Source organism: Echeneis naucrates, chromosome 16 (assembly GCF_900963305.1).
Source record: "Echeneis naucrates chromosome 16, fEcheNa1.1, whole genome shotgun sequence".
NCBI classification, from domain to species: Eukaryota; Metazoa; Chordata; class Actinopteri; order Carangiformes; family Echeneidae; genus Echeneis; species Echeneis naucrates.
In genome coordinates this window covers 11,629,617-11,651,319 of record NC_042526.1, presented here as the reverse complement: position 1 = coordinate 11,651,319, position 21,703 = coordinate 11,629,617, and the positions used below count along the sequence as shown (strand labels likewise).

General features: G+C 41.5%; 1 protein-coding gene across 1 annotated transcript; it reads left to right on the top strand.

Annotated features, from left to right (window-relative positions):
* The first annotated feature begins 85 nt into the window (after positions 1-85).
* Positions 86-20,345, top strand: c2cd5 (C2 calcium dependent domain containing 5). Its single transcript, XM_029522485.1, has 29 exons — positions 86-419; positions 896-1,004; positions 1,168-1,254; positions 1,385-1,556; positions 1,652-1,747; positions 1,952-2,107; positions 2,195-2,347; positions 2,387-2,432; positions 4,797-4,957; positions 6,725-6,813; positions 8,671-8,779; positions 12,343-12,457; positions 12,625-12,723; positions 12,887-12,998; positions 13,122-13,201; positions 13,343-13,529; positions 13,637-13,801; positions 14,768-14,908; positions 14,993-15,056; positions 15,196-15,257; positions 15,488-15,586; positions 15,720-15,809; positions 15,897-15,975; positions 16,309-16,401; positions 16,881-16,913; positions 17,231-17,332; positions 18,557-18,750; positions 18,862-19,008; positions 19,564-20,345. The coding sequence occupies exons 2-29, from the start codon at positions 915-917 to the stop codon at positions 19,687-19,689; spliced, it is 3,147 nt and encodes a 1,048-aa protein (XP_029378345.1). The 5' UTR covers positions 86-419; positions 896-914; the 3' UTR covers positions 19,690-20,345.
* The last annotated feature ends 1,358 nt before the right edge of the window (positions 20,346-21,703 follow it).

Sequence of the window (21,703 nt, the reverse complement as noted above, 5' to 3'; positions counted from 1 at the left end):
GCATTTCTTAAAATGATTACTATTGCTCTTTTTCTCCCTTGGCAGTGCAACGTTTCATGTGAGAGCGCAGGTTTACGAAGGGCTCATGAAAGCGGCGCACGCTCACCCACCAAACTCATTCACCGCGAGCTGCGCCGTTTACGAGCTAATGGTCGGTTTTACACGCTAACACACACGCAGCAGCGTGTGAACGGAGTGAGTAAGTCGGTCCAAACGTCGGCTCCACGGCTCCAACAGCGTACATTTGTCACCGGTGTCGGCTGGTGAATATTTCTGAGTGAGAGGGGACGCAAAGTGCTGGTGAAGGGGAAACTAAGGTCTCGTGTTATGGGAGAGACACGGAGGTCAGGCGGGCGGTGGGCTGTCAACAAAAATGTTCGAGTAAGACGAGCCTGCTGTGCGGTGAAACTGTAGCGCCGGTAAGGACGACACAATCTGCACCGGCTACAGCAACACAATGTTGGTGTCACATAGGCGGCCGCTTTACATTATGGTAGTAAAAACATGGCCGATCAGGTAGAGCTGAGCAGATTGTGCCTGCAATGCAGTTAACCTAAAGTGGCTTTTCCTGCTAGCCTCGCTTTGCTAAACATAATCTTGCTAACTGACAGTTGCAGCCGTGCTGGCGAAATGCGACTCAACGAATAGCTTCAAACCGACTCTGTAAACCACCTAGAGGTCAGATAGGAGCCACGGATGTTAGGTTAGCTGAGAGAAGCTAGCTCTTTAGCCTGGGGAAGGGGCTCTCCATTCTGTCGCCAACATATGTCAGTGTGTGATCAGGCTCACTACTCGGTCTTTACTGTTGTTAGTGACAGGAGAGTAGGTGCCAGTTTTATTGTTTGTTTGTTTTTTTACATCGCACACATGCTGAGTTTGTATTATTCTATCTCAGAACCACCTGGATTTGAGTCATGCCTGGGAAACTGAAGGCCAAAATTGTGGCAGGGCGCCACTTGCCTGTGATGGACCGAGCCAGTGACCTCACTGATGCTTTTGTCGAGGTTAGTGAAGTTGCACAGCAAGGTGTGTTTTATTCATTGAAAGGGTTTGCATTTAGTAACAGCATGCTGCTCTGTATTTGTTTTCAGTGTGGCAGGTGCATCAAGGTTTTCTCTATGATGGCGCATTTGAATGATGTGAACGTGTGCTTTATGTTTAATTTAGGTAAAGTTTGGAAACACAACCTTCAAAACAGATGTCTACCCCAAATCCCTAAATCCACAGTGGAACTCTGAGTGGTTCAAATTTGAGGTAAAATCTCTTTATGCCTCTCAGTGGCAGGCAGGGATGGTGATATTTAAATGCATCACACAAAGTTGATGAACTGCATTTCTAATATATGGCTTCAATTGTATTTTCCTCTACTTCCTTGGCGTTCTAGGTTGATGATGAGGACTTGCAGGATGAACCTTTGCAGATCACAGTGTTGGACCATGACACGTACAGTGCTAATGATGCCATAGGGAAAGTTTACATTGACATCGACCCACTGCTGTGCAGTGAGGCAGCCTCTGTCATCTCTGGCTGGTTTCCCATCTATGATACCATCCATGGTATGAAAGGCAACCAGTCTGATCAAGACAATCACAACAGTTAATTTTTTTTTTTTTTCCGCTAAACTATGTTTCTGTTTACTATTCACTGTCAGGCATTCGAGGGGAGATCAATGTCCTCATCAAAGTGGAGCTCTTCAATGACTTGAATCGCTTTCGACAGTCATCCTGCGGGGTTAAGTTCTTTTGCAGTACGTCTGACTTTACTTCTGTTATTTACAATCTTATGACACATCACGATGAACAATTTGTTTAGTAAAATTTACATTAACAATATGTAGAGTAGATGCTTATAAAGCACTTCATAAAAGGACTTCTTACCCTCTTTCAGTCCTCTGGATCTAAATATTTTTCAATTTCAAAATCCTTTCACTCTGTCTAATTGTGAATGATAGCCACATCCATTCCTCGGTGCTACCGGGCAGCAATGGTGCATGGGTTTGTGGAGGAACTTGTGGTGAATGAAGATCCAGAGTACCAGTGGATTGACCGCATTAGAACTCCTCGGGCCTCCAATGAGGCTCGTCAGAGGCTCATTTCTCTTATGTCTGGTAGGAATATTCACTGATCTTTTCATGTTGCTGTGGTGGAAGACAATCTTCTACTCTTGGTAATGTGGCTGTCATTCCCTTTTTTAGGAGAGCTACAAAGAAAGATAGGGCTTAAGGTACTGGAGATGGGTGGGAATGCTGTGGTGGGGTACTTACAGTGCTTCGACCTTGAGGGAGAGTCGGGTCTGGTGGTCCGGGCTATAGGTACCGCCTGCACACTGGACAAACTCACCTCTGGAAGTGCCCCCAGCACCAACACGCATGTGCACCCTAACACAGCCCCTGCTTCCAATGCCTGCAATTCCCCATCTAAGGATGGAAAGGAGTGAGTATGAACCAACAACACAAGCATGGACCTAGCCTCTTTATGTGCAAGTTGAAAGGAAGAGCGTGTGAACAAAATGGACTGTGTGTTAGTCTGTGTATAGTCTCACAGTTTCTCCTGTGTGTGTCTCAGTATCTTTTGATTTCCCTATGTTGTTTGTGTGTCTCTTGTGTCTCATATATTGCATCATGAAACTAACAGCACACGACAGCCTGAGACACACACATGTACGGTACATACACAGCCATCCTCAATCCCCCTCCTCCCTTGTCTGCTCTTTTAGACCACTTTTGCATGGCTATCTGCTCTGCCTCTGCATGCTCTAGTGCTGCGTCTTTTAGTGAGTATCTAGTACACGTTATCCCCAACCTCTAACAGTGTGTTCCTTCACTTTGTTTTGCTGTCCTCCTCCCCGTAGATATTTTGTGGTTAGTGTGTGATTGCATCAAGTTACTCTAAGCTTAACTACAAGTGAGTGCATGTGTGCCAAGTATTTACATTTATACTATATATTTGTTTGTGGAATTGGGACCATCAGGGATGCAAACACCAAATGGTGATGACTTTGATTCAGTAATGAAAATGTAACGAGAAAGCTAGTTTGTGAAGGGCTGGGTCAGTAGTATCAGAAAATTATATGATCAGTGATAAGACTTAAAAAAGATGTTGGCTCAGTGCATGTCACTGCATCTTCCGTTTCCTGTTGTCTCCCCTTCTGAACTGTGATTATGGTGGTGATTACTTGGTATTGTAACTGCAGGGTTCAAGTTCATTTGTTGTTTAACTGTTTATTCATTTTCGATTGTTTCGTACAATTGCACATCTCCCTTTCAATAGACTTTCCCCTCACTTAATGACTTTGTGTATATATATAACTTTCTATTCTCTAGTCTCTGACAGGTCTCCCTTGCTTAAGAGCTTTCTAACATCAGTAGGACTTTACCTGGCCTAACAAATATCAGAAAATAATATGTATATCACAAGCTCTCTACGCACAAAAGGCTTCAGATCACTTGTTAGGTCTGAGAAAAGATCCAAACCCAAATTTCAAACATTTTACAATAACATAAAATTCAGAAAACCAGCTGAAATGCAGTGGACATTTTTTGCTTGGGTGTTTAACCCATTATCAAAAATGTTCTCTTTAAATTTTATATCAGTGGTTTTAGTATTGTGTTTGCATCCCTGCTGTATATGTTTGTATGAGACTAAGCTATTTAGCTGAAAGTTATGCATGAACGTCCTGCTGCTTTCTCATGGCTTTAAATGAAATAACGAACAAAAAGAGGGTACAAAAACAGACTCTTTTTTTCCCCTCTTTTCCTTTTTTGTCTCCTTTTTCATTCAACTGCAATGTTGTCGTGTTGGTTGTTGTGTCCGTCTCTCTCTTCCTCTCTTGGCTCTCTGGCTACATTCGGATCGGGATGTTTTTCACTGCTTGTGTCCAAAAACTGTCCTCCGTTTTCCTCTCTCTGCGTGCTGATTGGCCCAGGTCTCCCCTTGCCCATGGATGCCGCTCCACCCACAACAGCCCAGTGCATTCGACCTGCAGCTCCCAGAGACTGTCCCAGAACTTCTCTGTCTCTGTTCCCACACTCATCTTTACTGGTACGATGAGCCAGGAAAGGAAATAGATATAGGAAAAAGAGAGGAAGTTTGGCATACAAGGAGAAGTAGGTGGTGATGTTTATATCGACTGAGAAAAGTGAATATATAGCCCCTGGAGTCTGAATAGCATTCTGGGCCTGTCGCATGAATAAAACGTGGCACATGGTATCGACAGAGGCTTTAGGAGAAAGACAGGAGGCAGAACCCGGTCCTTATACAAGGCTCAGACCAGGCTCAGTTTTGTTTTTCAAGAACAGGGGGTTGGGTATCAGTTGCGTCCTAGCAGCATCATTCTCACTTTTATCGGGTGTTTGCATCAAAAGTTGTTAGAGGCGTGGCTTTAGCCTTGAGGAATGGCCTGTGATCTTCCTACAGTCGTCTGACCTCTGCTACACTCTACTGGGACACATGCTTCAGCTCATCATCTTCTGATGAATGTGACCTTTTGTGTTTTGCCATGTTTGCTTCTTTTTAGTTCAATGTGTGTGTCTCTTTGTGTTTGTCTGATTTTTACTTTGCTTTCCATGCTTTCGTTTTTTTTGTTCCCAGCCATTTGTAGCACCTCTCACACACACACACACACACACACACGCCTCACTCAGAGGAAAGAAATGACACATTCAAGTCAACACTGACCCACTCCCATATATGCACACAAATGCTCAGAGGGTGAGGTGGTGACTGATGTGGGTGTGTGTTTGTGTGTGTGTGCGCGCGTGTGTATGTGTGTGTGTCTGTCTCATGTTCTCCTGGCAGGCCGGTATTTGGTGAGGACCTGCCCTCGTTCTCCGGCCCGCCTACCCCTTTCAGAGCCCTTCCCACCTCCTCCTCCTCTCCTCCCCCCTTCTCTCCCTCCAAGCCATGCAGCCGCCAGTCCTCATCATCAGACACAGACCTCAGTTTGACGCCCAAGACGGGTAAGAACAGTTGGCCCGCCCCAACCTACCCATTGTCATCCCTCCCTTCTTCTACACCTAATGTGGTGCTACTCTGGTGGTGTTATGATTTTTTTTTTTTTTTTTTTTTTTTATATAATTCTTTCATGCTTAAGTTTTGCATTTATTTATTGTAAAAAGTATTGTAAATGTTTATTTTTCTGTTTCCCATTATTTACCCTTGTCCTCAGTGGTCTGGTGTAGCTTCCTATTTCACAGTATTTATATATATATTTAAAAAAAAAGAAAAAAAGCCATGAGACAGCTTTAGTTTGTATCAAAAATGGCTGTAATAATCTGAAGATACACCAAATCTCTGTAGTAGTTTTGCTCCCCTGTCGTTGTGGTCTTAAATGGAAGCACTGTGTCTCATGAGGGGCTGTTGTTGATCCAAGGTCACTTCTTCATTAGCAGCGATTATGGTTAATCATTGCGAACAAGGTAAGTTTAGTCAAAGTCTACCCAGAAGGTAACTTGAGCACATTTTAACCCAGTTCAGCATAATTGCACAGAGCCTGAAAAACCGTCTTGCCAAAAGCCCCAGCCCCACCCCCACCCCCAACCCAAGAGGGGATCATTCATTTCCCCTTTTTCCACACCTTTAATTTTCTTTTCCCCCTTTTTTCTTTGTTGTAATAATCTATTTCTCCTGTTTTTATTTTTTCCTCTCTGTGCTTCTTTCTTCTCTTTCTTACCCACCTGCATACTTTATGTCAGAAATGCACTGATTTAGTTTTTACTCTCCCTGCTACTAATACCGAAGCCAAAGGTGATAGTAACTATGGATTCAGTCTCAACTCAGTGCAAATTTAAAACACCCATGTCACAGCTTGCACCAGATCCACTAAGTAAGGGTGATACCAATACAACATTGGCTTGAAGCATCTCTTTGTGACACCTCAGTCCACTTTTCCCTTATCACATCTTTAACCCCTCCTTTTTGGTGCTTCTGCCCACTCTTCTCATTCCTCTGCCTGTTCATTCTCAATATATCTGTTTTTCTCTGTGCACGCTCAATATGTTTCTCTGCTGGATAGAAGAGCCCCAGCCACAGAGATGCAGGCCTGGGATGTTCCTCTGCCCCAGCTCCCTCACCCTCTCCACAGACAATCTGTCCCTTCCTGGTTCTGGCCCAGTGGCCTGTGGTCATGGCACTGTCCCCAGAGCCACCACCCCACCCCCTCCCTCGTCCATCCACTCAGATTCTGCCTTGCTGAGAAAGAGTGTGTCCTTCAGTGAGGACCTGCTGCTGGCAGCCTCCGGTATAGTAGGACTGCTGTGTGTCACCAAGTAACAGAACCTTATAGCAGTGTCAGATTGGCACCCCTTTTGTGGAGTGAGTTCAATTGCGTTTTCAGGCGATTTGTCACACCTATATTGAATTGACGGGGCTATCAGAAATATTAGCACAACATGCATGGTATAACTGTCCAGAGTCTTTTGTGGGGAATGAAATCTGATCACCTAGGCATGTGGTTTGTTGTGTTTATAGCTAAACTCAGTCCCTTCTCCAGGTCCAGCATTTATGTCTGAATAAGAAAAAAAAAAAAGGTTAAGAGTATGCTAGTTTTAGGATGAAGATGGCACAGGATTATTCACTCATCTCAATTGAAGGTGTTCTGTGAAGTTCCAGCAATTGCTTTCACTTGCTTTGTCATAATAACATTAAAATTGACATGTATCTATCCACTGACACTGTCTTGAGTTTTTAAAGTGACAAAACTAAAGCCATACTGTCTCTGTGATCAGGAATGGGCAGTGGTGGCAGTGCTGGGAAAGAGGCAGGCCCTCTCAAGACCCTTCTCAGACAACAGACGCAGACAGCTCTGGAACAGAGGGTATGGTGTTACGCTCACATATGCTCATAAATGTATGTACTGGCTCAATGTAAATGTAGACATTATGCCACTGAATTTCACATGCTGGGGCTTGGTGGAACAGCTGCATTGCTGAAATTGAAGACAAGTGAAACTAGTAAAACATAGCTTTACTCATAAATACTGTACTAGACAGCTGATGCTTTGACATTAATTTTGTGTTTTCTGCATACAGAGTGCTTGTATCTTTTTTTTTTTCCCTTTCTTAAAGGTTGCTATTGTACACTGAATAGTTTTTGCGTGTTAAATAGGGAGTGGATCTGTGTAAGAGCAAGTAATGTTCCCTTTCTTTGTCCTCTTGACCACTTGTGCTACTCAGGGAACATCCTCCTCTGGGTTATTGTTAAACGCCAGGGTATGTCCGATAAGTGTGACTCTCTCTTTCTCTCCACCTTTACCCTAACACCCTGAGCAGCTGATGGCCACCACCCAGTCTGAATCAACTCCTAATCTCTCCCTTCTCTGCTGTTTGTAGATCTGCAAGAGGCAGGCCGGGTTGAGCAATATGACATCTCTTGGTGTCTTTGTGTTTGCTTGGCACCCGCTTTGCTCTTTAAAAGATTCACAGACATTTTGGGTAGAAGGCTGGGGGCTAAGAGTTGTGTTCCCTTCAGGTTTGAAGGGGGTTGGACTGTATGTGTGTGTGTGCCTTCTGGAGACTCATTTTGAACACCTCCCTCCTTTATGACTTCTTTTCCTGAGTGTCATTTTGGTTTCCTGTGTTGGCAATATGAATGAACACACTCACCTCATCACCTCATTCTTGCCTCCTTGCTCTGAGTGGGAGGAGCTGTCAGTTAAATCAGTGGCTCTAGCTACCTTCCTAGAGTATTGGACAAGAAAGTAATTAATGGTAGTACCACCTGATTTCTGCCCACAAAAGAAATTCATCTCGTATATCTGCATGACTGGGTATCACAACACCCCTCTGGTTTACACTAGAGTGGTCATCACTACAAGATAAAATAAATACCAAAATGCTAAAAATGCATGGATTTATATTACATGACTTATTGGAGTCCCGTCTGAGAGAAGCATGTAAGACAGATTCCAGATTCCAGACATTGTGTGTCTGTATAAGTGTCTGGATGCCCTTCACTTTCAAATCCAAACCTAAGAAAGGCATTTATATAGATTTGAAAGGATTGACTTAATCACTATATCAGTAATGGGGGGAAATAAAACCTCCCACATTTTCTCAATCACTTCCAGATCTATTTGAAATGCTCTGAAGGCTACAGTGGAGTAGGAGGGGAGGCTTTGAGGGTAAACTTTGCATGGGGTGATATCATCACACGTGGTCCTTGCTGCATGCTGGCATATTTCTCAACGCCGTTATCAAGAAAATAACCAACGGTTAAGATAAAGTGTGAAATGTGTGAGACTTTGGAAGTACAGGTGTAGTTACTTTTCAATTTTGCAAAATGCTAAGGTAATATCCAGCGTTTGTTGTCCAATTTCATATATTTTTTGAGATGTATATTCTTCTTCATAAGCACAATTAAAATTTGTTGGGTTTTTTTCAGCTCAAATTAAATTACTTTTGAAATATAAAAAATATATATAAATTGAATGAAAATGATAAAAACTATTTAAATTGCTAATTCTAGGTCTCGTATGTTTTTATCAAGAAATTTCATTTTTAAACAAGGAATGCTCAAAGCTAGCCAAACCAGTACATTTTGAAGTGTTACGATGGAATATTTGAAAAAGTTCTAATCAGTAGAGCAATTGAATATTTCTACCAAAAATACACAGGACATGTTGAGAGTGTGTTTTCCTCTACTCTTAGTGACCAAAGCTGTTTTCTCTCGGCAGGAGTTTCCCTTCTTCACTTTGACATCCTTCCCTCCTGGTTTTCTGGTCCATGTCGGTGGAGTCGTCAGTGCTCGTTCTGTCAAACTACTGGACCGTATACACAACCCTGGTGAGTTCAGTGTATACAAATGCACAATGTCCTCATGTAGCTCGTCCATTGTGCTGTGGAACGATATGAGCTAGCTCCTCCATAGACCTATGATATTGTGTGAGTGTCTGGTCTTGTTGCAAGTGGATGTTAGGTAACGCTGCCCATGATCCTCTTGTGTTGAGCGGTTTTCCTGTGTATGGTGCTAGTGCCAGTCTGTTTGAATAGAGAAAGTATGTTGAAAGACTGAAGTTATGTACGAGTCCTGAAGCAGGTGAAAGCTGTTCCTGGTCACACTTATTAGGCTGCAGTTTTGTAGTATTTTGATAGAAACAAAGTTAGGATCATCATCCGCCTCAAACAATTCTATGGATGGGGGCAACTTTCACCTTGTGGTTTGATTGACTGGCTTTATATAATTCTGTGCTGGTCATTTGATGGCTGTGTGTGTGAGTGAGGGTGAGTGTGTCTTCTCTTGTCATTGTGTTGTTGTGTGCTTTGGTGATACCCCCCCCCCAGAGATGAGGTGCAGTTGTTATGCATGGCTCCAGTCCGTTGCCTGCTGCTTCTGTTGTGTGACGCTGTTGGCTGCAGGTGGCATTACAATGAGGTCCTGTGGTGTTTTATGTGCCTCAGCTTTGACACTTTATAGGCTTCTAATCTGTGTTGAAATCCCAATGTTTTTTTCTATGAACTAGACTTACAAAATAAGATTCAAAATGATGACAATCAAGTGTTTGCCCACTAGGCAGGTATCAGAATAATGAAGATATTCAAGTCCACTGAGCAGTCTTAGCAATGATTTTGCCCTTTGCTTGGTTTGATTGTGTTTGACTAATCTGAATCAAGGATGTCTGAGAATTTAGGAAAAGAGGAGTCGTGATGATGAATGTTGGCTGGGTTAGGATAAGCAGGGTTCTTTTCAAAGGTGTACAGAGAAACCAATCTGAATCGCTCAAAAATGATCTTCAAAACACAGAGTTTAACATGCCATGATTATACACACAGTATCCCTGTCTGAACTAGTGAGAACACCATAGTTTGCCTTTGGACATGGAAACCGTTCTGAAGAGAACCCTGTTCGCTGTTGCTATGCTTAGATGATGCTAATCAAAGATCAAAATCAATGGTGCACTGTGGAGTTTTTGAGCCTTTCCACTATAGAGCCCTATTTTTACAAGTTGTTTCCACTGTTCTTGAGGATACACATGTAATCAAGCAAATAGGTGATGCAGTACAGGCTCTGCAATTTGACAATTATTGATTGACGCTTATTGGTAGCATGTAACAATTGATATTGATACTGTAAATAGTATTTGCAAATTTTTCACTGTGAAGATTTGTCATCTTAACAATACATGAAAGTGCATATTGGCAAGAAAGGCTAAATATAAACATAATCTGTTTACATATAAACTCCACAGGGTACATTTTTTGAGTATACTAAGGATAGGCTGATACTGCATGCTACGTTTTTAATATTATATTTGATAGTTCCATTCCTTAAATCCTTTTAAGATTTTGGCTAGGTCTGTAGCCTTTTCTCATCTCTCTTCTTCTCTTGTCCTGGTCAGTCTTCTTATAAAATTGTTTTAGTAGGCCTGAATTTAGTGTCTTTGCCTAGTGACTGTGAAGTGGTGTCTGTTTTTGTGTAGTGATTGTGGAGCGCTGCTGTTGTGCTGTGCTTGTTTGTTAGACTGTCTCTTCTTTTCTTTTCCTCTCTTTTCTGTACTAACGGTGTGTTCTGGCCCAGCCTTGGGTAACACGCGCTCATACAAACTGCTAGACTGGAATAGTGTCACTGCAGGTATTTCCCCCCTTTTACTGCTCTCACCCACAGAAGTGATGGCAGCTCAGTGAAGTTAAACACCTTTCATCTTTAAAAGCACTGACATTTAACAAAAAAAAAAGATGATTGTGTAAAGCTAATCTCTTCTATTCGCTTCTATTCTATATAGACTAGCCCAAATAGCCACTAACAAATTTAAATTCACACCTCATAGTGTATTGCTGAAAACTGAAGATTCAGTGAGCTGCCATTCTCCTCTCTAATCTGTGTGAGTGTGTGCTGAGCTAAATTGAGCATGCGCTGTGTCCCCACCCCACCCCATCCAGCCTGGCCTGGCTACCCCCCACCCAGCTCATCCTACTGCACAGAAGAATTCGGCTCTTTTCAAACGTTGTTCCCCAGCGCTGTTTCTATGCTTACTGAATCGGCATCGTGGTCAAACCTATCTAGACCAGAGGAGGTTTAGGAGGTTTACTCTGTGACAAAGAGCCACTGACTGGGCATGTGCATCCCTAACTCAATGGGCCGTATTCATATTGAAAGGGGAGAGAGAAAGAGAGAGCGAGAGGGAGGATGGATGGATGGATGGATGGATGGAAGTCAGGCTGATTGGATGGGTGGCAGTGGGGATGGAAGGAAAAGAGGTGAGCTTTGGGGGAAAAGGAAGCATGAAAGGTATAATCAGTATTTTCTAACTTAAGAAGTAGTCTAGGTTTGCTGGAATCTGGCGAATGAATATGGCCCTTCTCTGCCCATGAGCGTGCACATGGTCATGAGCGTGCACGTTTGTGAGCCTGTGCCTGTGTGACGTGATGCCTTTGACTTAAAGAAACCCACTGAGTGGGCCTGATGCCTGATCATCAGTCATGAATCTTTATTTCTTCAGTTTGGTTTCCCATTCTTGTCCCCTTCATTCATTCTTTTCCCCTGTCTCACATAGCAGCTGTGTGTCTCTCTCTTGCTCTCTGTTTCGGACTCCATCAGCATGTGGCCCTCCCAGGGAGTCATTGGGTGCAGCTCAATACTCTAATGCAGCTTCATTCATGTGGTCAGCGATCCAGACCTACCAAATGAGTGATATTAATCTCAATAACTGGTAAAAATAAGGCTTTCCTGAATAATGGAAAAAAAAAAACAACAAAACAGAGGTGGTATTGGAACAAAGCCTCATGAGACTATTGAAACACACCCATGGTTTAGCCATTGTATGATGAAGGCGCAATACTTTTGAATTCAAAACCTTTGTCATCAGGTTGGGTAAAATTTTTTACGCTTTAAGCACAATTACTATAATTATTACTATAATAATCATCAGCGAGCAAGATACTCCCTGTACACCACTGCAGTCAAACGTACTCCGTCATTGTGTTGGCTGTGTTTCTCTCCTGTGTCCTTTCTGTTACTATGACTGACTGAAAGGGGACAGAAGAGAAAAACTGTAAAAATTAAGATAATGTGCACAAGATAAAGAATGTCACACACAATAAACCAAACCATTGACTTTGCCTTCATCATCATACCCAAACTCTCGTAAATCATTCTAATTGTCACTTTGTTTGATAGAATGATAATTGGTTTTGGCTTGCTTTGGTACAGCATTTAACCCATTAATCATCAAAAAAGTGTACTGTTTGATGTCTCTTTATTTTCTGGTAAGTCAAAGCAGTTTTTTTAACATTTGGTTAATTTTAATGTAAATGCAGACTTAAGTATTGTGTGAGGTTTTGGTAGGTTTTTCAGCCAGTTTAGAAAAAAAAATTTAAAACCCTTCGATTCAGAATTTTGTTTTTTGCAGATGAGCCAGAGACGCGTGACGCTTGGTGGGAGGAGATTCGCCAGGAGATTAAATCTCATGCCAAAGCTCTTGGGTGTCATGCTGTTGTGGGGTACAGCGAGAGTACGAGCATTTGGTATGTAGCACTAAATGCATATATATTAAAATACAACCAACCTATCCATTTTACCCACATTTCTACAACCACTTTTGTTTGTGTCTTTATCACACAAGGTTTCAGATACTGTCCTTATTCTTTTCCCTTTTTTTCTGTGTTGATCACTCAATCTCCTATCAACAAAGTGAGGAGGTGTGTATCCTGTCAGCATCAGGCACAGCAGCCATCCTGAATCCTCGATACATGCGTGAAGGCTGCCTAGACACTGGAAGCACCGATCACAGGTTATTTTTGTCTGTATCTCTTAGATATGATGTGACATAAATGGTTGTATGTGTGAAGTGAATGCTAGTACCACCACTAGCATTCACTTCACACTTCACTTTAAGCACTAGTACTTAGTCAGGTTATGAAGCCTAATACCAGATGGGGAACATTGCTTGCCAGGTTTGAGGAGCAATCTCCTCCCAGTTGTGGATTCTGTCACATCCCGTATGACGAGCTGAACATGCCCTTTCCTGCCCAACTGACATACTGTTACCACTGCAGACGTCAAAAGGTGTCTAATGTATTTCTTTGCTTAAATTGAGATTATGAATACAAGTTATATTATTACGCATGAATTAATGAATGAATGAATGAGTGATGACTGAACTGTTAAAACTGTCAAATGTTTTTCAAGGTTCCTGATGTGCTATTCACAACAATCGACATGCCACCAGAAGCAGCTGTTACAGGGAAGGGCTGCCTTATCCAGGCCAGGTAAAATGGCATACAAATCAGTGGTCTCAAATATTTCTTCAACCACTTCTAAATCTGTAAACTGACCAACACACTTTTAAAAAATGGAGAATTATATGCAAGAAATTGGTCAGTGAGTTAACTCCACTTTTTGTCACCTAGACTTTGTCGTCTGAAGAAGAAAGCCCAGGGGGAAGTGAATGCGACAGCCATCTCCAACCTGTTGCCTTTCATGGAGTACGAGCTCCACACTCAGCTAATGAATAAACTGAAGCTGCGAAGCATGAATGCTCTGTTTGGCCTACATATACAGATCAGTGTTGGCGAGAACATGCTCCTGGGTTTGGCTGTATGTACATTAATTTAATTTTTTTAACAGCTCAACCAGGCATACATGAGTTTTTACAGTAAGGTTATTAGAAAATGTGTGTGTGTTCCTGTGTATGTCGGTGCCAGTCTGCCACAGGAGTGTACCTAACAGCACTGCCGGCACCGGGAGGTATCCAGATTGCAGGGAAGACTCCTGGAGACCTGAACAATGAGCATCACATCCTCACCATCCAGAAAAGGATCAATGACACCATAGCCAAAAACAAAGAGCTCTATCAAATCAATCCTCCGGTGAGTCTCATGACGCGCATTGTGAACACGTTTTGGGATTGAGTCTGCCAGTCCTTCCCCATTATGCTGCTTTTTCATTCAAACTCAGTATGTTGAACACTCATCTCAACACTACAGTGTTCAGGGTTGTCATTTACTGTGATTTCATCACTGAAGCCCAATTTAGGCATTTTAGATTGCTAAAATGCCTAAAATGGAGTGCTATGAGGATTTTAATTGATTTTAAGAAATTAAGAAAATCTGCAAAGATTCATTGACCAAATTTATCCAATGCAACCCTTTTCCATGATTTTGGATATAATTCTCTCTGTTCCAGTGTTAAAATCATGTAATCACACATTATCTCTGTAATTTTTGAATCATGATAAACTTACCCCTCTTGTCTCTCTCTGGTCACTAAAGAAATTATTTGCCCTGGACCCTGAGGTGTTCGGCGGCATAAACATGGTACTGAGCACGACAGTTTTTTTGCTGTGAGACACAGCAAAGCATGACCAGAACTTCACTCTGTTAATCGCAAAACTACACCACCTTTACCATAACTGTGTAACAGCTCTTAAATGGGGACGTTTGGGAGTAGGATGATGTGTTATCCACCCCAGAGTTTCCTCTCAAGGGCAAACCATTGTAGAATCATTATATCATTGTAATTGTATTTATTTGTCCTGCCCATTCACTCTCTCACCTGTGTATTTTTATTCAGTGTGTGTGTGTGTGTGTGTCTACGTATGTGTTTGCAGCACTCCTTATTTTTCTAGATTCATACTCAAGTTAACAAAACCATGCCTGTGTAATGGTACAGCTGACTGGGTAACTGAGCGAGTGTGAGCATGTGGTGCTTTACTAACATAGTGCTTCCACTAGCTGTATATTCTGGGACAGGTGTGAGACACAGAGACTGCAGTTGTTGTCTAGTATTCACCTTGACATCCAGTCTACTGAGGCCTTGTGTCCCTTTTCTCGTAGGAACTGACAGAGGAACTGGTGGGTTCGCCAATCCCTGAACCGAGGCAACGATCCAGACTTTTACGCTCTCATTCTGAGAGCTCAGATGAACTGTCAGAACTGGACCTTTCCCATGGCAAAAAGGATGCCTTTGTCCTGGAGGTGTGTGTCAATGACAATTTATTATATATTTATGTACATCTTTTGTTAATATTTAAGTGTAACTGTTTGCTCTCATCTCCATAGATTGATGACACTGATGCTGTGGAGGACATCCACTCCCTCCTCACTGACAACTCTCCTCCCACAGGTTTGTGCCAATTCCTTGCTCCGGAGTGGTCAAAGAATATCACCACACACGCTTAGCCTTTTATCTCTTGATTGTTTTGTGGCTACAACAATTAATGTCAATATGCTTCTGCTTCATTGAACCTGTTTCATGTCTTCAGGTTTCTACAGCTGCAACACTGAGCTCATGCCTGGGATTTACAACTGGACTTCAGGAGTGCAGGTCATGCCTTACTATTGCTTCTCTAGAAGCAGTCACCATATTCATGCTTCTACATTCTGCTATATTGCACATTCTTTTTTTTATTTTATTTTAATTTTTTTTGGGGGGGTGGGCGGTTCCTAGCCGACACTACCCTTCTATCAACGCTAATTTACATAATAATATTCAGACAACTGTGCACAAATTTAGGAAAGTGGTTAGTTTAGTTTGCTTTTGTTACTGTCTTACAGATGTTTACATCAGTGAGGGTCTTTAGGTTGATTCATGCCAATCTAACGAACCAAGGCTTGAACAAAATCTTCACTGACCTATGTGAAAATCTGCTAAAGGTATGGCTCCCTTATTGATCAATAAGTAATTATACCTAATATTTGTGTTGCCATACTGATTCTTTGTAATGGGTACAAGAGCCTTATTGTATATACTGTGGCTACAATCTTCAATTTATCATGTTTGTTTCAGAGTTTTTACTTCAAGTTGCGCTCTATGATCCCCTGCTGTCTTTGTCATCTCAACTTCACTGTAGCAGTGCCAGAGGAAGAACTCATACAAGTGAGAAATCTCAGACCACCACTCATTTGAAAGATTACTACAAGATTAGAGCAACTTTAGTTCCTTACCCTTCTGTTTGACTCCCAGGTTGCAGTGACAGCTGTTGCTATGACATTTGACAAGGACCATTCTCAGGAGAAATCAGCAGATAAACCTACCACCAAAGGTTTTTTGCTTGTGTGGTGACACTTTTTATTTTTTATTCTGGTCCCACTCTGCTCAGATACAGAGAAGGACACTATACCCAGCATCCAGGCTTAATGGGTTATGCCAGTGTTCATGACTTTGTTGAAGAAATACTTAAAAGAAATATGTCATCGGAACTGCATCCATAAGCATATAAAGGATTGGTCTCAGTAATAGTTAAATAAGAAAAACAAAACTATCCTTTTAAATGTCATGGTCCTCTAAACAGTGTAATCCATTAAGGGCCTTTTCTTATTTTGTATTCTGTGCTTTAAGGTGAAATACATAGGTGACTGTAAATCTATCATTACAGGCTGCAATGAAACTGAAGAGCAGCTGCAGTTTCCCTTGGAGTTGTGTGCAGATTCATCATCCAGCAACAACCAGCCATCATCCAAAATATCAGGTAGCCATTAACAACTTTTAAATTGCTTCCTGGCCCCGTCCTCTGCCCTGCTTCACTAACAAGCATTGCCCATCTTTTCCACTAACACTTCAGGTACAGTCTCTTTACTCACCCCAAATGCAAAACTCTGCCAAAATCAGCTGGTTATGGTTCGTTCAGCAGGTAAATGAACAGTGATGTGGCGTAGCCCAGTATGTTCAATTCTGCTGTGAACTTAGATGACAGTATTGTTTTCTAGATGAGATTTCGAGCTTCGACAGCATTTGATACAGTGTCCACTACACCAAGAAATGAATAAAGGCAGATTATATGCAAAACATTTAGATTTGGGATGGTGGTTAAATTAACTCTTCCTTTATTTGCCTCGTGTCAAGGTCATATTTGACTCTGACTTGTCCTTGGTTCCTGTCAAGTGCAAAGGTAGATTTTGACATTTGTCTGTCTGTCTGTCTGTGTGTGTGTGTGTCTGTCTGTGACAGGTGTCCCAGAGAGTACTAACGTCTCACCCAGAGGTAAGCCCCCTTCTCATCCACAACCTCCCTGCTACCAAAACTACTACACAGCCTTGTTTTTGACTTTCATCCTTTTGTCTCAGAGTTATCCTGCGCCACTCCCAAACCTCATCCACTTTTGTTCTTTTCTGTTCTTTCTGTTGTTTTGTTCATTCTTTCTGTCGTGGTTTTTTTTTTTTTTTTTTTGTGTGTGTGTGTGTTTTGTTTGTTTCTCTCTCTCTTGTTGTCGTTATTGTTGTTGCATTTTGTGTGTTTGGCTGTGGTGTGTGTGTGTCTGTGCGTGCGTGCGTGTATGTGTGTGTGTGTGTTTTCTCCAGCTGCCTCCGTTGATTACGGTTCCTTTGCAGACAGATGCAGCACCTGGCTAGAGCTGCTTAGGCTGAAAGCTCACACCATAAGACGAGGATCAGTTAAGACAAGTAGGAGGACACAGTCTCTAGCACACTCTGGTGATCATACCCACAAATACAGAACACAGTTTCACAAGCAAACCCACGCACCCACACTCACACACACAAGCTTGCATACATGCACACACCCCTCCATGCATGCCGCCCGGGGGCGGAGCATCATATATAAAGCACCAGCTTTTTAGCTAGGGTGTGAAAGTTGAAGCCTCGCCCCTCAGAGGCATCCACAATCAGCAGCTTGGCTTTGAAATGCCTGTAGCCTTGGCAACAGTAAAGTACAGGAAAGTGACTTTTTTTTCCTTTTATTTCTTTTTTGCACTTTGTGTGCAAGACTTTTCCCATATGCACTTGTCTAGATATTATGACAGTAACTTCAGAAACTCCTTTGATTGCTCTGCATTTGTATCACTGAATCTGCTTTACCAGAGAACACGCAACATGATTTGAAAGTTGTCAAATTGTTGTAGCATGTAATGTCTGAATCCTACAAGCTTGAACACAAACAATGAACTTCAGATCATGGTGGGGTGAGGGATAATGCTTTTCTGATAGAACAGGTATAATTTTCAGTCCTGTGCACAGTAAGTGATCTACAGTCTAATGTATGGCTCCGAAGGTTCCTGGTTTGATGGATGTAAGGCATGTGAGGTAAAACTGCAATAAGACGACGGAGAATCTTTCACACTCTGGCTCATATACATGTGCCCAGCTGAGCTCATAGCTGTCTGTCTGTCTCCATTTTTCAAGCCTCTTTCACAAATGCACTCAGATTAAAATATTCGCTTATGTGTTTCACTGTACCGCAAATACTTTATTCAAACACATTAACTTACCCAGCTATGCCCAGGTCTGTCTGTCTGTCTGCAGACACTGTCTGTCTTGTCTGTTTGCCTCAACTGCATGACACGCATGGCAGCATGTGCGTTCCAAATGATTGTCTTTGCATCTTGCATCCACACCACTGCATGTAAACTCACATGCATTCAATGCACACAACTGACATAAATATAAGTGCACACACACCATGTGGTACTCCTGCTGTGCAAATGCTAACATTTTTCATCCACATTCCACTTCCACATTTCTTTCTGCTTCACGGTTCATATCTGCTTTTTAATTTCTCCACAGTTTTTGAGCATTTTGTGGTATCTCCATTTTCTTTTGTCTTTACTTTCCCTCGCCCTCCTCTTCTCTTCTCTTCTGGACCTATACCTGCTCTCCATGTATCTGCAGTCTCTTCTTTGGACCGCTCCAGTCCACTGCCTGAGGGACGTTCACGATCACTGCGCTCCAACCGCTCATTTGGGGGCAGTTCAGTGACTGTGGTGAAGATGACACCACTCTCCTTCCTTCCTGGGACACGCATTATTAAATATCTAGGGATAATCAACATGTTTTTCATCAGAGAGACAACATCATTACGAGAGGTATGAGCAAAGTAACTGTAGAAAGTCAGTTATTTTCTTTTTTTTTACCCCAGTGTCAAGTTTTGGTAAATGTAGACATGTCTACCTGAAATGTGTGTTTGTCCTCTGCAGGAAGGTGGTGTTAGTGGCTTCCTGCATTCATTCATAGCAGAGGTGTTTGCGATGGTTCGAGCTCATGTAGCTGCCCTGGGTGGTAATGCAGTAGTGTCCTACAGCATGAAAGAGTGTGTGTTAATGGAAAATCCAAACAAGAACCAGGTACTCTCATGCAGTCTTACAATCAGAAACACGCACACACAAACCATGTAAGAGTTCATCCACAGTCATGCTTAAAAGCACAGTTAACTATGCTCTGAATAATTGTGAGACCCAACAGTTATTCAAAATACTTACACTTGATGTAAGTAGCATCTTTCATTACATGAAATGCATATCAAAGGGGTTTCAAGAGCTGATATTAAAAATATAGCAATAGATACATTAAAACAGGAGATATTCACGCAATAAAAGACAAAAAAGCAATAACATTCTTAGGAAGTTCGATGAACAAAGAGGAACAAAACAAATACTGGTAATAAAAAAACAGGTAGTTAAAGCAATTTTACCAGAAAATGATACAAAAGTAACCTCAAAAGTTTATTTTCAGTTAAAGCTAGACCATGAAAATAAGGTTTGAACTGCATCTTAGTGATTTATTTATTTATGTATTTTTTTTGGGGGGGGGGGGGGGGGGGGGTGTGTGTGTGTGTTTTTCACTGTATACCAGTGTCATTGGTTTTTGTCCTTGTGTTTTAATGCTATCCACTCCTCTAGGCTCAGTGTCTCATCAATGTGAGCGGTGATGCCGTCATCTGTGTCAAGGAAACAGACCAGGAACCCATGCCCTCAACAACAAACACTGGACAGACGTGTAGCAGTGGAGCTGATGGGGCTACGTGACAGTGAAACTCTGTCTCCATGCTCACTCTCTGAGCCTAGCCGTCCAACTATGAGTCATTTATGTCTGCCTTAGTACTCTGTAAAAGAGCAAATACTTACACAGGCTCAAAAACAAGAAGTCCATATTAATATTGGAGTGCAGGATTTTTCTCTTCATGTTCGTCTATGTTAAAGGGCAGCATTTGTGCACAAAACACAGATGTCGGTCATCTTACTTCGGTAATATCAGAGTATTTTAAAACCTTTTTATTTAAACGACAGCCATGGGACCCTTCTGTATCTAAGTAATGCCTATGCATTACAGCTCTCCATACTGGGGTCTCACAGCTACAGTATAGTGGCCATCCCTTTCTGTTTGGGCACACATGACACCTGAGGCAGCTATGACTAATTTGTCCTTCACAGGAGTCAGTAAATGGCAGTAGTATACCAACAAATAATTTAAAGTGTCACTCTCCCCCTCAGTGCTGGGCTGTTTGGGATCACGTGCAGATTAAAACACCATCAGTCCATTTCAAAGTTGGCAAGTAAAGGCTGTTTTGGAAAAGAAAAACACTCAAATCAACATAGCCGCCTTTAAAAAAAAAAAGAAAAAAAAAAGAAAAGAAAATCCCACTTAGATTATACACTTTAAGGCTTAAATCCAAAAAAACAAGGCAAACCTGTGATGCCATTTTTTATTATGTAACAGTTTATTGTCCTGTTCTAAATTTAATTTTGTATTGATCTTTTCAGTGGATAACCTTCCCAGTTACTGTCACAGTATTGCTCACTTGCAGTATCCAAACTGATAATCACTTTTCTAGGAAGTGTCAAATAACAATACCACAGACTGTTCAGCATTGTTTTTATGTACTGGAGCAACTCAAGTTATACACATCTATGACAAACAGCGGACAATTGCAGGTATTATATGCACATATTTTTGTAGAGTGAGAATTTTCTTTTTACAGCAGCCATTATGGTGTATTTCAGTTACTATTTTAGAAATTAAAACTATTTTTTTAATTGCTTTCTCACAGAAATAGAAAAAATTAGTGGGATAATGTGTATGCCTTTTTGCTCATTTACGTGGGGGATAGGGATGGGTATAATGTCAGATGAATATAAATGGAACAGACATCCAGTCTTAGTTATAAAGTGTGACTCTTAGGTGTCTAACAAATAAATTTCATCGGCTAAAGTCTTTGAAATGATTTGGACTGACTTACATCTTGCTTGTATGCTGAGGCAGTAATTGCTTCATTTGCAGCTCTAGGATCAGCCTCTCTTGATGTGTCTTGCTGTCAGTGTCAAACAACGCTTCCCATTGGAACGTCATCACTGCTGCTTTAGCATTCATGACCCAAGTAGTACTTCTGCTATTGATCTGTCCATTTCCAACATTTATGTCCAATGCTGGAAAAGAAAAAAACTTCTGGTGTCTGTGCCACCTGAAAGTGAACTGTGTAAATGCTCTCTAAAATCAGATTTTAGTATTTTTGTAAGATAGAATTTATGAAACTCACTGCTAACTTTGCTTGTGTAATGAATTCCCAGTGTTTTAATTCACTGTGTCAGAGAATTAGTGGTACTCCTGTCTGTCTGTGTTATCAGTTTCTTAAATTTGCATCTGAAACTTGAATGTACATACTAAAATGCTTTGCTCTCTGACTAGCAGCATGCAGACCCACTTTTTATTGCCATGAATCTGTATGCTTGTCTGGTCTTGCACAATAAACTCAGTCAAACTAAGTAGTATTTGTTTATCCTTTGCTTGTGAACACCCACTTTTCTTAATAGAAATGCCCTCTGCTTTGAATTTGATCTCAGTTCTCTGCTAATTAGTTGATTACAGGGCAGTAACTAAACTATTATGTTTTGTTGATTCATCTGTTCATTGTTTTATGATGAATCAATATATAGTTATTCTAGAATTTCAGAAATAGCAATATGTTCAGTCATCTTAAATCAAAAATCTGACATAGAAATGCAGGAAATTTCTACAGTTATGTAACTTTGTCTTCGGAACAAT

What these genes read in the sequence shown, in the direction of transcription:
- c2cd5 (XM_029522485.1), top strand. Translation starts at nt 915, where the DNA reads ATGCCTGGGAAACTGAAGGCCAAAATTGTGGCAGGGCGCCACTTGCCT. An exon ending in TACTAACGTCTCACCCAGAG is followed by an intron (nt 16,914 to 17,230) that starts GTAAGCCCCCTT and finishes TGTTTTCTCCAG; the next exon opens with CTGCCTCCGTTGATTACGGT. An exon ending in ACGAGGATCAGTTAAGACAA is followed by an intron (nt 17,333 to 18,556) that starts GTAGGAGGACAC and finishes ATGTATCTGCAG; the next exon opens with TCTCTTCTTTGGACCGCTCC.